Source organism: Pan troglodytes, chromosome 8 (assembly GCF_028858775.2).
Source record: "Pan troglodytes isolate AG18354 chromosome 8, NHGRI_mPanTro3-v2.0_pri, whole genome shotgun sequence".
Taxonomy (NCBI): Eukaryota; Metazoa; Chordata; class Mammalia; order Primates; family Hominidae; genus Pan; species Pan troglodytes.
In genome coordinates, this window is record NC_072406.2 from 122,244,854 (window position 1) to 122,258,021 (window position 13,168).

The 13,168-nt window shown below is 38.0% G+C and overlaps 1 protein-coding gene and 1 pseudogene across 15 annotated transcripts in view; one reads left to right on the forward strand and one right to left on the reverse strand.

Annotated features, from left to right (window-relative positions):
• The window catches only part of ADD3 (adducin 3), a 127,885-nt gene extending 121,170 nt beyond the window's left edge, over positions 1 to 6,715 (forward strand). For 11 of the 15 annotated variants that reach the window (XM_009459228.4, XM_001141198.7, XM_508029.8 and 8 more), the window contains 3 exons: positions 1,508 to 1,631; positions 3,451 to 3,546; positions 4,476 to 6,715. In XM_009459228.4, the coding sequence (XP_009457503.1) occupies positions 1,508 to 1,631; positions 3,451 to 3,546; positions 4,476 to 4,768 (513 nt within the window). In that variant the 3' untranslated portion in view covers positions 4,769 to 6,715. The remainder of the gene's footprint in view (positions 1 to 1,507; positions 1,632 to 3,450; positions 3,547 to 4,475) is intronic. The other 4 variants (XM_054659882.2, XM_001140872.7, XM_001141781.7 and 1 more) reach the window with 1 other exon arrangement.
• Positions 6,716 to 10,291: 3,576 nt separating this feature from the next.
• LOC129136144 (small nuclear ribonucleoprotein G-like) lies at positions 10,292 to 10,653 on the reverse strand (annotated as a pseudogene).
• Positions 10,654 to 13,168: the final 2,515 nt, after the last annotated feature.

A 13,168-nucleotide genomic window follows, 5' to 3' on the forward strand; every position in this document is an offset into this window, starting at 1 on the left:
ATTCTGAGTTGTTCCGTATGTCTGTTTATATGGAAGAATGAGACATTAAAGCATATCAGAAGCTCTGGGTATACACAGAGCTCGGGGATTGGTGGGCTTCACTGTAGGGTGATTGGATGTGGACCAGGTTGTTTCTCTGGGGAATCCCCAAACATTATTCTCTGTAATTCTTTTATCTGGGACTATTTAGTTTATCTGGAAAAGAACTCCAGTCTCCTGCCACTTTCCAACCATCATTCTAGGAGCCTGCAACTGTATTTTGTGTCCCCTAGTTAGTTTTTCTTTCTTTCTTTCTTTCTTTTTTTTTTTTTGAGACGGAGTTTCGTTCTTGTTGCCCAGGCTGGAGCGCAATGGCGTGACCTCAGCTCACGGCAACCTCTGCCTCCCGGGTTCAAGCCATTCTCCTGCCTCAGCCTCCTGAGTAGCTGGGATTACAGGCATGCACCACCACGCTGGGCTAATTTTCTATTTTTGGTAAAGACGAGGATTCTCCATGTTGGTCAAGCTGGTCTCGAACTCTGGACCTCAGGTGATCTGCCCGCCTTGGCCTTCCAAAGTGCTGGGATTACAGGTGTGAGCCACCGCGCCCAGCCTAGTTTTTCTTTCTCAAGCCTCTGATCTTCTGCAGAGATGAGAGAGAGGGAAATGCTTGGCTCTGTGGAATAGGGAAGGGAACCTGGGAATCTGTTTCCTGTTCAGACTTTTAACATGTTCCTCTATTTTCACCTTTTCCTTACTACCACCTTCTATGGTACCTATTGCCTCTAGTTTCTGGGCCCTACCAGACCTCTTCAGGGCAAATAAGCATGCTTCTCATTTGCATCCTTTTTTTCAGGACTGAGGCTTCAACTTTCTCAGCTCTGCTACCTGCTGTTCCACTTGCATTCCATCTTCCAAAAATATGTTAACATTTCTCATCCTTTGTTGTTTCATCTCACATTCTTTTGTCCTTAAGGGTGTTTTGTTTTGTTTTTTTCTATTCCTTTACTATCATTTTAGTGGGGTTTTGGGAGGGATGAAAAATAAATACATGGGTTCCATATGCCAAGTGCAACTGAAATTCTCATTATTTCCTTTCCTGGAGAAAACAGCTACAAGCTTATTTTCATAACAGATTTAAAGAACTACTTTTGGTACAGTTTCATTTCTGTAAGCCTTTTTTACAATGGTCTTTAAAATGGAGCAATTCTTGTTTTTTTCAAGTTTTTTTTATGTGAAACTTATTAGAACTTGGCATAATGGTTTTTAAAAATTATTAAAATTTACTTATACAGGCTTATTGAGGAAATATCACTGGCAATTTTAGTCCATTGGATTAGTAGTTTAAGGGCATCAATCTTACAAGAGCATTTTAAACAAAGCATGTTACCTTGCATTTCTTAGGATTGTTGTGAAATAAGGCTTCACAAACATCATATGTGCATTTATGTGTATATAGATGGATGGATGGATAGATATATAAGTAAAACTCTTGGTAATGAATCGATTTTTATTTTTTCTTTGTAAGACTATGCAATTTGAAGATGATGATCATGGCCCACCAGCCCCTCCTAACCCATTTAGTCATCTCACAGAAGGAGAACTTGAAGAGTATAAGAGGACAATCGAACGTAAACAACAAGGCCTAGAAGGTTAGTTAATCTTTACATTCAACCTAGGATAAGCCACACTGATAACAATAAAGTACCTCACGTTGGATGATAGAAAGCAGTCAGTGTGGACGGGCACAATGGCTCACACCTGTAATCCCAGCACTTTGGGAGACCAAGGCAGGTGGATTGCTTGAGATCAGGAGTTTGAGACCAGCCTGGCCAACATGGTGAAACCCCGTCTCTATTAAAAATAAAAAAATTAGCCGGGCATGGTGGTACACGCCTGTAGTCCTAGCTACTCAGGAGGCTGAGGCAGGAGAATCGCTTGAACCTGGGAGGCAGAGGTTGCAGTGAGCTGAGATCGCACCACTGCACTGCAGCCTGGGCGACAGAGAGAGACTCCGTCTCAAAAAAAAAAAAACAGAAAAAGAAAAAAACCAATCTGAATGCTACTATTTTATAATAAAATCTTCTAGAAAGTGAGATTCCCAGATGAGTAAAGAATTACTAGCCAAAGTAGATGTAGATAAATTAATGGATTTAAACATTTCATAATTATGTGGCTTTTTAACTCTCTTAATTTTAAATAATTATAGGATTCATAAGTATGTAGTTTTGATGCTTTGTAAAATCTCTATTTCTGGTTATCTCAAGGTGCCAACATTGTCACTTCAAAATTTAAAACTAACTGCTAAAATTTTGATGTGACTTTCCTTAAGCACACGGACACTCTAGTAGGTTGAGTTTTCTGGCTTTGGAACCCTTAGTAAGTAGATTGTTAGGATTATATTTAAGACTTGTTAATGAAAACATCTTAAACAATTGACTACTAGCTCCCTTTTTCTCTGGAATAAGAGATTCTTCCTAGCAGGAGTTCTCTATCTTGAGTCTTTGAATAAGCTTCAGGCAGTCCATGAGCCACCTGAAAAATACATGCTTTATTGTTTAAGGTACACATTTAGGGAGGGAAGGGTTCAGGGTCAGGAACAAGCCTGTCACCCAAAAAGAGGGTAAGGAGCCTCTGCTTTAGAGCATCCACAACATACAGTTGAAATTTTCATGCAAAGCAAAATAAGCCAATAGTTAATGAATTTTTGTCCATGTTAGATATCATTTAGGAAGAACTAATGACATCTTGATCATCCAAGGAACAGTTTTTTGTGCCTTTGTCACAAAAGGGAGTTGTCCTGATTCATTAATGTAATTATACTAAATTTTCTAAATGGTGTTATTGAATTTGTTTATTCTAACATGAAGTTGGGAGCTTTCTCTGTTTTTCATATTTTGTAAAATATCCCTCTTTAATCTCTTGTTTTTTGAAAGCCTGAAGATGCCAGGTAACAAATGTTGCACTCTAGAACCGTCACCTTTTTTATATAACTTTATAGTAGTTTCTTCCACATTTATTATGACCTTATGAATTAGCTCAGTAACATTGCTCTGACAGGTATCACTAATTAAATATTGTTCAAAAATTCTGTGAGGCATTCTGCCTCATTAATGTAGCATCATTGGTGAGGCTTTATAATTTTTTTCATCTGGCTGCACAGTATGTTTTGGTTTTCTAATGCTAGCAAGAGCTACATGCAACATATCATTTGCCTGGGCTGCCAGCAGCTGTGCATCTTTTGTAACCTGTACGTAAAATAACCATTAGCAGCCAGAAATGTTAACACATTAACCTCCTCTTAATGTATAATTATGGATATATGGGATAACTGTTAGCATGCTCAGCTCACTGCTGAAGAATTTATCATCTCTTTGTATACAGGCATTTGATGTATGCACTAACCTCCCTAAAATCATATGCTGCCTTGTTTTGTTTTGCATGGCTTTTAACTAAACTCTTATCCAACAGATGCTGAGCAGGAATTACTCTCAGATGACGCTTCATCTGTTTCACAAATTCAGTCTCAAACTCAGTCACCGCAAAATGTCCCTGAAAAATTAGAAGGTACTCAATGTAATTTCCCACATAAGCATTCACTGAGTTAGTCTTGAGTCTGTCCCTCTGTGTTTTGTTTTCACGTGAGGAAGTTGAATACCTCATCACAGTAAGTTTTCCATATTTTACTTATATCTCCCAATAATTACATATTTTATATCATTAAAAATGGGGCGCTACTTTTGTTCAGCATTTATATTGATTTACCTTAATCTGAATTTTGGCAACCCGCAGTTCTTAAGAATTTGTGGAATTGGCTGGGCGCGGTGGCTCACACCTGTAATCCCAGCACTTTGGGAGGCTGAGGCAGGTGGATCACGAGGTCAGGAGATCAAGACCATCCTGGCTAACATGGTGAAACCCTGTCTCTACTAAAAATACAAAAAATTAGCTGGGTGTGGTGGTGGGCGCCTGTAGTCCCAGCTACTCGGGAGGCTGAGGCAGGAGAATGGCATGAACCCGGGAGGTGGAGCTTGCAGTGAGCCAAGACTGTGCCACTGCACTCCGGCCTGGGCAACAGAGCGAGACTCCGCCTCAAAAAAAAAAAAAAAAAAAAAAGAATTTGTGGAATTAAACATCTCCCAATCAGCAGCATGAAATCTTTTTCAGTATTGATTGCCAAATGATCCCAAAACTAGAGAAAAATATGTTGTCTTCCTCATTTATACTTAACTTGATTTACAATGAAACTGTTATTTCATCAAACTGGGATTATCTAGCTTTTGCTCTTTGGTTTAACAACTTTGTTCCTTTCCCCTTTATATCATTAAAGAAAATTAGCTTCGTGCTAATAGATCACAGTTTATTAAAATAATGATCTGTCTTCATTGGAATCAAAGTAATGCCTTATTACATTGCTAAAACATTTCAGTTTTGTAAAGTAGAGCAAAAATGTTAAGTATGTAAAATAACCCCCAAAAAACCCTCCCCTTTCGTAGAAAACCATGAGCTGTTTTCCAAGAGCTTCATCTCCATGGAAGTGCCTGTCATGGTAGTAAATGGCAAGGATGATATGCATGATGTTGAAGATGAGCTTGCTAAGCGAGTGAGTAGGTTAACCACAAGTACAACCGTAGAAAACATCGAGATTACTATTAAGTCTCCAGAGAAAATCGAAGAAGTCCTGTCACCTGAAGGCTCCCCTTCAAAATCGCCATCCAAGAAAAAGAAGAAATTCCGCACTCCTTCTTTTCTGAAAAAGAACAAAAAAAAGGAGAAAGTTGAGGCCTAAATAAAGTCTTTTTATAATTATTATTATAACAATGTGACATTGCACATCTAAATACCACATTTAAGTTGATCATTAATATGCAATGGTAGATCAGATTGGGGGATGTAGCAAACTGGACTTTAAGAACTGGAAAGAGGTTTTACAAAATAAAAACTTTCAGATTCATCTCTTGTTTTATATGTCCAAAAATGGCTTTGAATTTTAAGCAATTACTAGTTTTAATTAGCTCTGCCCTCATGAAGTATTATTATAATTCACCATAAACAGCTATCTGTCTGAATTACTTCAGGCCTTCTCCATAATATCTGTTAGAAAGAAATTGCCAGTGAGCAAGTGAGAATTTTTATTTCTCAATACCTGCTTCACTTGGTAATCATATTATAATTTTTTATCATGATTATTGACTATATTTTTGGAGTCCCATTGTTTCAATGGGCATTAACAGAATGCTTTAAAAACTTCTAAGACAAGAATCTATAGCATTAGTATACACTGGCACATAATTTTTTAAAAAGTTTTAAGAAAAGATTCATTTGGAATTTTATTCACAGTATAAAATTTCCTCACCTGAAGTAACTTTGTTTGCCAAAAAAGTTGTTTTAATAAACTATAATTTTTGAAAACTTCCTTTTTTATTAGTTTAGAAAGCCCCTTATTTTTCAACAAAGGGGATTTTGTACACATAACATGGGTTATTTAGTTTAACTCTGGCAAAAAAAAAAAAAAAAAATTTGTATGTTGATGTTTGTATACCGTTCAGTATAAAAGTGTCCTAAGCATATTAGCCAATCTTTTCACAGTAGAGCATACTTAAGGCTGCTTGGTACTGAGTATACTTAAATATAACTCCAGAATCCAGGGACTTGGTGTCAAAACGGGATTAGAGCATGTAAAGGTACATCTAGATTCATATTTGAATCTTATACTGTATTTTACTCTTAGTATTGCTAATGAGTAAAGAAAAGTCTCATAAGGTAGCCAAATGAAAAAGAATGAAAGGGAAAGTGAAAAATTAAGGGGACAAAAGATGGGATGTGAAAAGAAGAATTCTAGTTTGATGGTGACTCATATTCACGATAGGATACAAAGTGTGATTTGTTGGAAACATGTCCCAAATTTCTAAAATTCTGCTTCTCTGCCAAAAGCAATGTCTGTCTTGGTTGATATTTGAGTTTTAAAAGGGTCAAATCTTTCTAATCTTTTGTATCTTTAGAGGGCAGCACTAGAAGAAATCAGCAGGTCTAATCCCACCAGTAAGAAAACTACCACTTCTTGATTTTTACAGATTTAAAAAATTCTTTTCAGTGACCTTTCTTTTTAATGTAAATACAAATTTAAACCTAGGCTTAATATAGGCATTTCCCCTTTCACCCAAGTGATGTCACAGTTCGATGCAAAATCAATGATCCAGAATGATCGTGGGTAAAAATAACTCAAAGTGTTTCTTAAGGGTGAGTTGGCATGCAAAAAATTACATTGATTACAGTGTGTTTTGGAGCTGGCTCTGTTTGTGTGCATATGATAATGCAGAGTTGAGCCAGAGCCTGGAAATGTCTTTCTAGATCTCACTAACTACTGGAATCAGTGTTTTAATCTCTTGGTGGAAACTTTCAGTTGCTTAACTCTCTATTGGAAGATTTTTTTAATGTTCTACATCATTTATGTTGTATTACAATGTATGTAGAAACAGTAACCTGTGAACTATGCTTTTCCATAACTTTTTAAAAATATATATATCTAAATGAATGCAATGTGCATAAATATTTTTTAAACATAACAGTGAACTATTGCACCTTTTGCTAATGCCTCTATTTACTTGCTTTGGCATAAAGAATGAGCCAATGAACCTCTGTGTCCTGTGGAAAAATGTATAAATGTTATCTGATATTGCTCTTAGATGTAATGCTAATTAATGTTAAATCACAAATAAACAGTATTTTAAGTATACGGACTTGTATCATGAGGTTTCCATTCACAGGTGGTTACTTAGCCTATTCATGGTCTGTTGAGTTTTATACTTCAGTGAAACTTGGTAAGTTATTGATGCTTCAGAATAAAGAATATCCTGATAAATATATTTTCAAATTAGTTGAAAATTATATATATATACAAAACCTGTCTTTTTTCAGCTTATGTTAGAGGAGATATTCCCTGAGAAACCTGTTTTGTCTCTTGATAATGGGTATGGCAGCCTCTATCAATGTAGAATAGATGTTGCAGGATATGTACGTCTCTGATTTTTAATGTATTTGTTGTACAAATAACAATGTAATAGAAAAACAGCAGAAAGAGTAGAAAGTAGTTCACAATTTTATCACATTCACTTTTTTTTTTTTTTTTTTGAAACGGAGTCTCACTCTTGCCCAGTCTGGAGTGCAGTGGCACAAACTTGGTTCACTGCAACCTCCGCCTCCCACGTTCAAGTGATTCTCATGCGTCAGCCTGTTGAGTAACTGGGATTACAGGCATGCGCCACCATGCCCAACTAATTTTTGTATTTTTAGTAGAGACAGAGTTTTGCCATGTTGGTCAGGCTGGTCCTGAACTCCTGACTTCAAACAATCCACCCACCTCGGCCTCCCAAAGTGCTGGGATTACAGGTGTAAGCCACTGTGCCCAGCCTTTTTTCCTTTTTGACATGGTCGCCCAGGCTGGAGTGCAGTGGTGTGATCATAGCTCAATGCAGCCTGAAACTCCTGGGCTCAAGTGATCTTCCTTCCTTAGCCTCCCAAGTAGCTTGGACTACAGGCATGCACCACCACACCCAGCTATTTTGTTTCTTTGTTTTTTGTTGAGACAGGATCTCACCGTGTTATCCTGGATTCAAGTGATGCTCTTGCCTCAGCCTTTCAAATCATTAGGATTATAGACGTGAGCTACCATGTCTGGTCCATATTCACATTTAAAAAAATTATATTCCCTTCCAGCTGTTATCTAGTTATATATATTTATATATATATCATTTATATGTAGGTGTTTTTTATATATTATGGTGTGAATGTAATTTTTCAGGGTTTTTTTTCCTACTTAGATAACACATCTAGATTTTCAAACTAAATCTGTCATATGAATAACTTCTTGTGATTATTTTTCTACTTTGCCCTAAAAATACAGTACAAGAGGAGGATAACATGTTGAGGGCTCTGGTTAATTGAAGTTTTTACTATAATTACCCATTATAAAAATGAAGGGTTTGGTCAGAGAAAAATAGTCATAGTCTTGGGCATATTTAATTATTACCTTGGCTTGTAAATCACCCTGTGGTAAAAAATTGCTATTTTAGAAAGATGCTTATTTCAAAATTCCCTTTCATAAAGCAACAAAGGCGATTATCTTCAGTTCTCACTTGAGAGTCAATATAGTAGAAAAGTTAGCATGTGCCTTTTCTTCATTGATTAGTATTTTCATTCAGGGAATAAAAACCAAACTGATAAAATTTGTGACAGCATTGGCTTCTCTTAACATCAGGCCCCTTTTTTCCCCCACATAGGCAGAAAATACAAACTGGTTATTTCTTTTCAAACTCAAGGTTGATACATACACATATCCAAGTTGCAATCTTGGCCAAACGGATTTTGATAAAAACAGTCTTGTTTGTGGCCACTAGAGGGAGTAATAGATCTAACAATCCAATGTTTCCATTCCTTGCACTGAACTTCCCTATTTAGTCTGTAGGCACCATGTTTGTTGTGAAATACCCAGAACTTGAAAGAGAAGGCATTTCCTTTGTTGTTTATTCTCCTCAGTAGATCGTTCTCGACTTTGTTTCCTTAGCAGGTCTCATTACAGATATCACCCACAGTGGAGAACACATAGAAAGTTGTGGTGTGCTCTCAGAGGCTGTGATAGGATATGACACCTCAGAGTTTTCATACCTGTGAGTGACAAGACAATGCCTTCTTCAATAATTGACTTTTTTTTTTCTTTTTTACTAAGGAGCTAACCGATAATATTTTTTGTTGATGCCTTCTGTGTACCAAACGTTAGGCTAAATGCTTTTCATGTATGACTTCATTTGGCCTTCCCAGCATCCCAACAAAGTAGATGATATTATTCCCATTTTGTAGATAATGAAACTAAGGCTTGTAGAAGATGAAAAGTAGGTGGTAGGATTCCACCCATAGAGATTCAGACTTCTATAATTACTCATGCCATCTGTGTGCCAGACCCTGTGTGGCTGCAGTACATTTCCATGGTTTTTAGGAAGAGGCAGTTATCTTAGTTTGGACTGTAAGTCAAGCCACGGTGAACTTGTATTTTGATATAAGTAGATTTGGGATCAAACATTGACTTTTGATTTGGAAGACTTTTTTTCCCTAACAAATCACCTCAAGAATGAAGAAATTGGTGGATACCTGAGAAGCAGGAATGACCTGTGGTGATAGCAACCTTTAGGATAAAGAACCAGCTCCTAAATCTTACACCATGACACCTGGAAGACAAGTTATCATACTTTTGCTTAAGGTGCAGCAGAGACTTGAGAAGAAGCCCGTTTTCTTTTTCTTTTCTTCTTGATTTCCATTATTGGAAACAGAAGAGACATTCTAAGGAAAATGTTTTTAAAACCAGAAAAGGTAGCTTAATCTAGTTACAGAAGTCATTTTAAAGATCAGAAATACACTGTATCTACAATTTTATTTAAATGAGTGTAATTGAAGATGGTCTGTCTTGGAGAAAAACAATGTAGAAGCCTTTTGGGGAAACTTGATAGAAAAAAACCCTGAATTTGCATACTCTTACTTTCAAAGGGGTTTCATTTCTAAGAGCTGACCATTAGGGGGCAATAGTGGATCTAAATTTAGTTTTAGTTCATTGAGGGAACTCCTTCGAAGTATTTTTGGGCTTGATTTAGAACTCTATTTTGATTATGCATTGCTAGGTGCAGTCTAAGGTTGAGGAAAGTTTATAGATACCAGATTATTTTATTTGTTCCTTATAGCCTGGTTATCTTGTTCTGACTTTGTAAGAATTATCCTTCTGAGAGCTGGTGCTTACCTAATGTCATACACTTCATGGGGGCGCTAAGCCCGGATTCAAGAAAAGGTCTTCAAGTCTGCATTTCATGCTTGTCATACCACAGTTTTCCTTGGAAACCCATCAGGGCATAACCTACGAATGGATAAAATAGATAATAGATACATTTTCTAAAGTTTACTGCAAATTGTGATGTTTAGAACTTTATTACGGGAACAGTTTAGAGAAACACATTGCAAGACCAAGCCTAATTATTATTTATCCATAATTGTTTCCTAAAGTTTCAAGTTTTTAGATGCTCCATGAGTCTTTACAGTATTGTCTCAAGTTGCTGATTTCTTTACTGTTGGAACCTCTAATATTTTAAATGCCATTTACACTTCAAGTGACAAACGGGCACATTTTGATATTTCTTCTGTACCCCAAAAAAAAAAAAAAAAAAAAAAACCTTTTTTTATCTAGCAGAAAAATAGATGGATATATATCCAGTCCACAATTCCTTTTTATTTAACAAAAAGTTTAGTATGAAAATATACATGATCCAATTTTTACATCATAGTAAAATAGGCCCTTCAGAGAGAGGTCATGGATTTCTCTGCAAAACAGCCTTGATTTATACTCATCCCAAGGCTTCTAACATGATACAATTTCCTCATATCACCATGAGGAATATTCTGTTACCCACTAGTTGCAATCTCCACACATCCATCAATCAAAAGATTCATAAAGGGATCAAATCCCTGCAATATTCCTTGGACATGTCTGTCACCAGTTAAATCCAGCAATAATTCTTGTCTATTCATTTTTCCAACTCAGGAAAGAGATCCTTGCTCATGGTGTTGACTCTATGGACTCAGAGCTGCCATGACACAATTTTCACCCTCCTTCACGCTCCCGAAGTAGGCCTGGCCCACAATTATTTTTAAGGCCTATATAATTTCTGGTTGGGTAAGTCTTTATACTGAAGCTGTGGTGAAGGGGGTTTTTGTTGTTGTTCTTGTTTTGAGATGGAGTCTCACTCTGTGCCCAAGCTGGAATGCAGTGGTGCGATCTTGGCTCACTACAACCTCCGCCTCCTGGGTTCAAACGATTCTCCTGCCTCAGCCTCCCAAGTAGCTGGGATTACAGGTGCCCACCACCACACCTGGCTAATTTTTGTATTTTTAGTAGAAATAGAGTTTCACCGTGTTGTCCAGGCTGGTCTTGAACTCCTGACCTCAGGTGATCCACCCGCCTCAGTCTCCCAAAGTGCTGGGATTACAGGCGTGAGCCACCATGCCCGTCCCGTGAAAGTTACTAAGTTGCCTTTTTGTTTCTAGATTTTATTTTTACACAAACGGTTTTGTCATTCTCCAGAGTCGGTCCTGACCTTGCTTCTGATGGTAAGAAAACCTCTCCAGTGCTATATGACTGCTGTCACGAGGCAAAATACTCGTTCCTTGCTGAACAACATGCTTTAATAGCATTGGTTTTATTCATCTAATTTGAACGTGTATTGAAGAATATTAGATTTCTAAGAAACTCTAGGATTTTTAAAGTGTTTATGAAATGGCAGAATCATATGTAGTACAAACTTGCAGCACCAGATGAAAGGACTTATAGGCAAGATTTTCCTCATTGTCTATTTATATTAGACTCGCACTCAAAAAGCTGGTAAATATGTCAGCCCTATAGAAAGACCATTGCAGAGTGTTAATTGGACTTCTTAGACCAAACAGTGTCCCTTCAGATTGATATTTAGACTTGAAATTTTTGAGAAAAACTTGGATTTCCCAAAGCAATATAACATATCCTAGCAGATAGGGATGGAAATTAGGAAGTAGTACAGTTATAAAATGCAGGCTTTATTATTATTTTTTTCTTTGAGACAGAGTCTCACTCTGTCGCGCCCAGGCTGGAGTGCAGTGGCATGATCTCGGCTCACTGCAACCTCCGCTTCCCAGGTTCAAGCAATTCTCCCGCCTCAGTCTCCCAAGTAGCTGGGATTACAGTTGCCCACCACCACGCCCAGTTAATTTTTTGTATTTTTAGTAGAGACAAGTTTTCACCGTATTGGCCAGGCTGGTCTGGAACACCTGGCAGTTGATCCACCTGCTTTGGCCTCCCAAAGTGCTGGAATTACAGGCATGAGCCACTGCACCCAGCAAAATGCAGGCCTTAAGAGGCAGACTCAGCCGGGCCCAAGTAATCCCAGCACATTGGGAGGCCGAGGCGGGCGGATCACGAAGTCAGGGAATTGAGACCATCCTGGCCAACATGGTGAAACCCCCTCTCTACTAAAGATACAAAAATTAGCTGGGCATAGTGGTGCACGCCTGTAGTCCCAGCTACTCGGGAGGCTGAGGCAGGAGAATCACTTGAACCTGGGAGGCAGAGGTTGCAGTGAGCCGAGACTGTGCCACTGCACTCCAGCCTGGCAACAGAGCGAGACTCCATCTCAAAAAAAAAAAAAAGGCAGGCTCTTTTGGATTTCCCTCTGGTACTCCTGACTTATCTTTTCTGGGTTTATAAAACAAATATAGTGACAGTCCCCAGCCTGGACCTGGAGCTACAGTGCTGCTAGACTCTTCTCAATGGTTTTCTGGCTGTGTTCTGTCCTTCCTTGAAGACCATTTTCTTTCATAGACAGTCAAGATCTAAACTAATTGTTTTTTTTTTTTCCAAAAGCAATAGCTTCTGAAGATTTTCACTAAGCAGGAGCTAGGGAGGAAGTAGTTGTTGCGTGCTATAACTCACCCCTTTCCTGTTGAGTAATGCTGTAGAGGTTGGATTCAGTGGCAACTGGCTTGCTAGACTTTGACTTCAGAGTAGATGAGCTCCTAGTTTTATGAGAGAACATGTAGATACAGCCAGCTTGTTGGCATGCACAGGCAGTCTCTTCCAAAGGTGTTTGCTGGACTAAGGAGTTAAAGTTCAACATTTCTTCCTACCTGATTTCTGTTTTGGAAATATTGGCTTCAATTGTTTCAACTGAAATAAAGGTCATTTGAGGCTATTAGGACAACCAAGACTGTATCCCAAATATTATCTACTGGTCCACATCGCGGGGAGGGGTAAGACTCACTGCACCCGGATGTTTGGGTATCTTAAGCCTTTTAAATTATTTAATTTAAAATATCCTGTGTGGTAATTGAGATGTTTTGTTTTTAAATTATTTTTAAAATAGTGTTTTACTTTAGAACGTATCTTCAAAATATGAAATTTTTTGATACGTAGGTATGGTCATGTGTCTCCATTTTGACCTTTAAGTTAATATTGAGCAAGGGTATATGCACATGTACTTGCCAAAGCCAAGCTGAGCATGGGTCAATTAACTGCAGAGGAACAGGGCAGGCTGGGTGGGGCAAGCCCAGGAATTCTACCCACTCACTGAGCAAAGTCAGGCACTGGGGGAACAGCTTGAGCTGGAGAGCTAGTAGGAAGCCC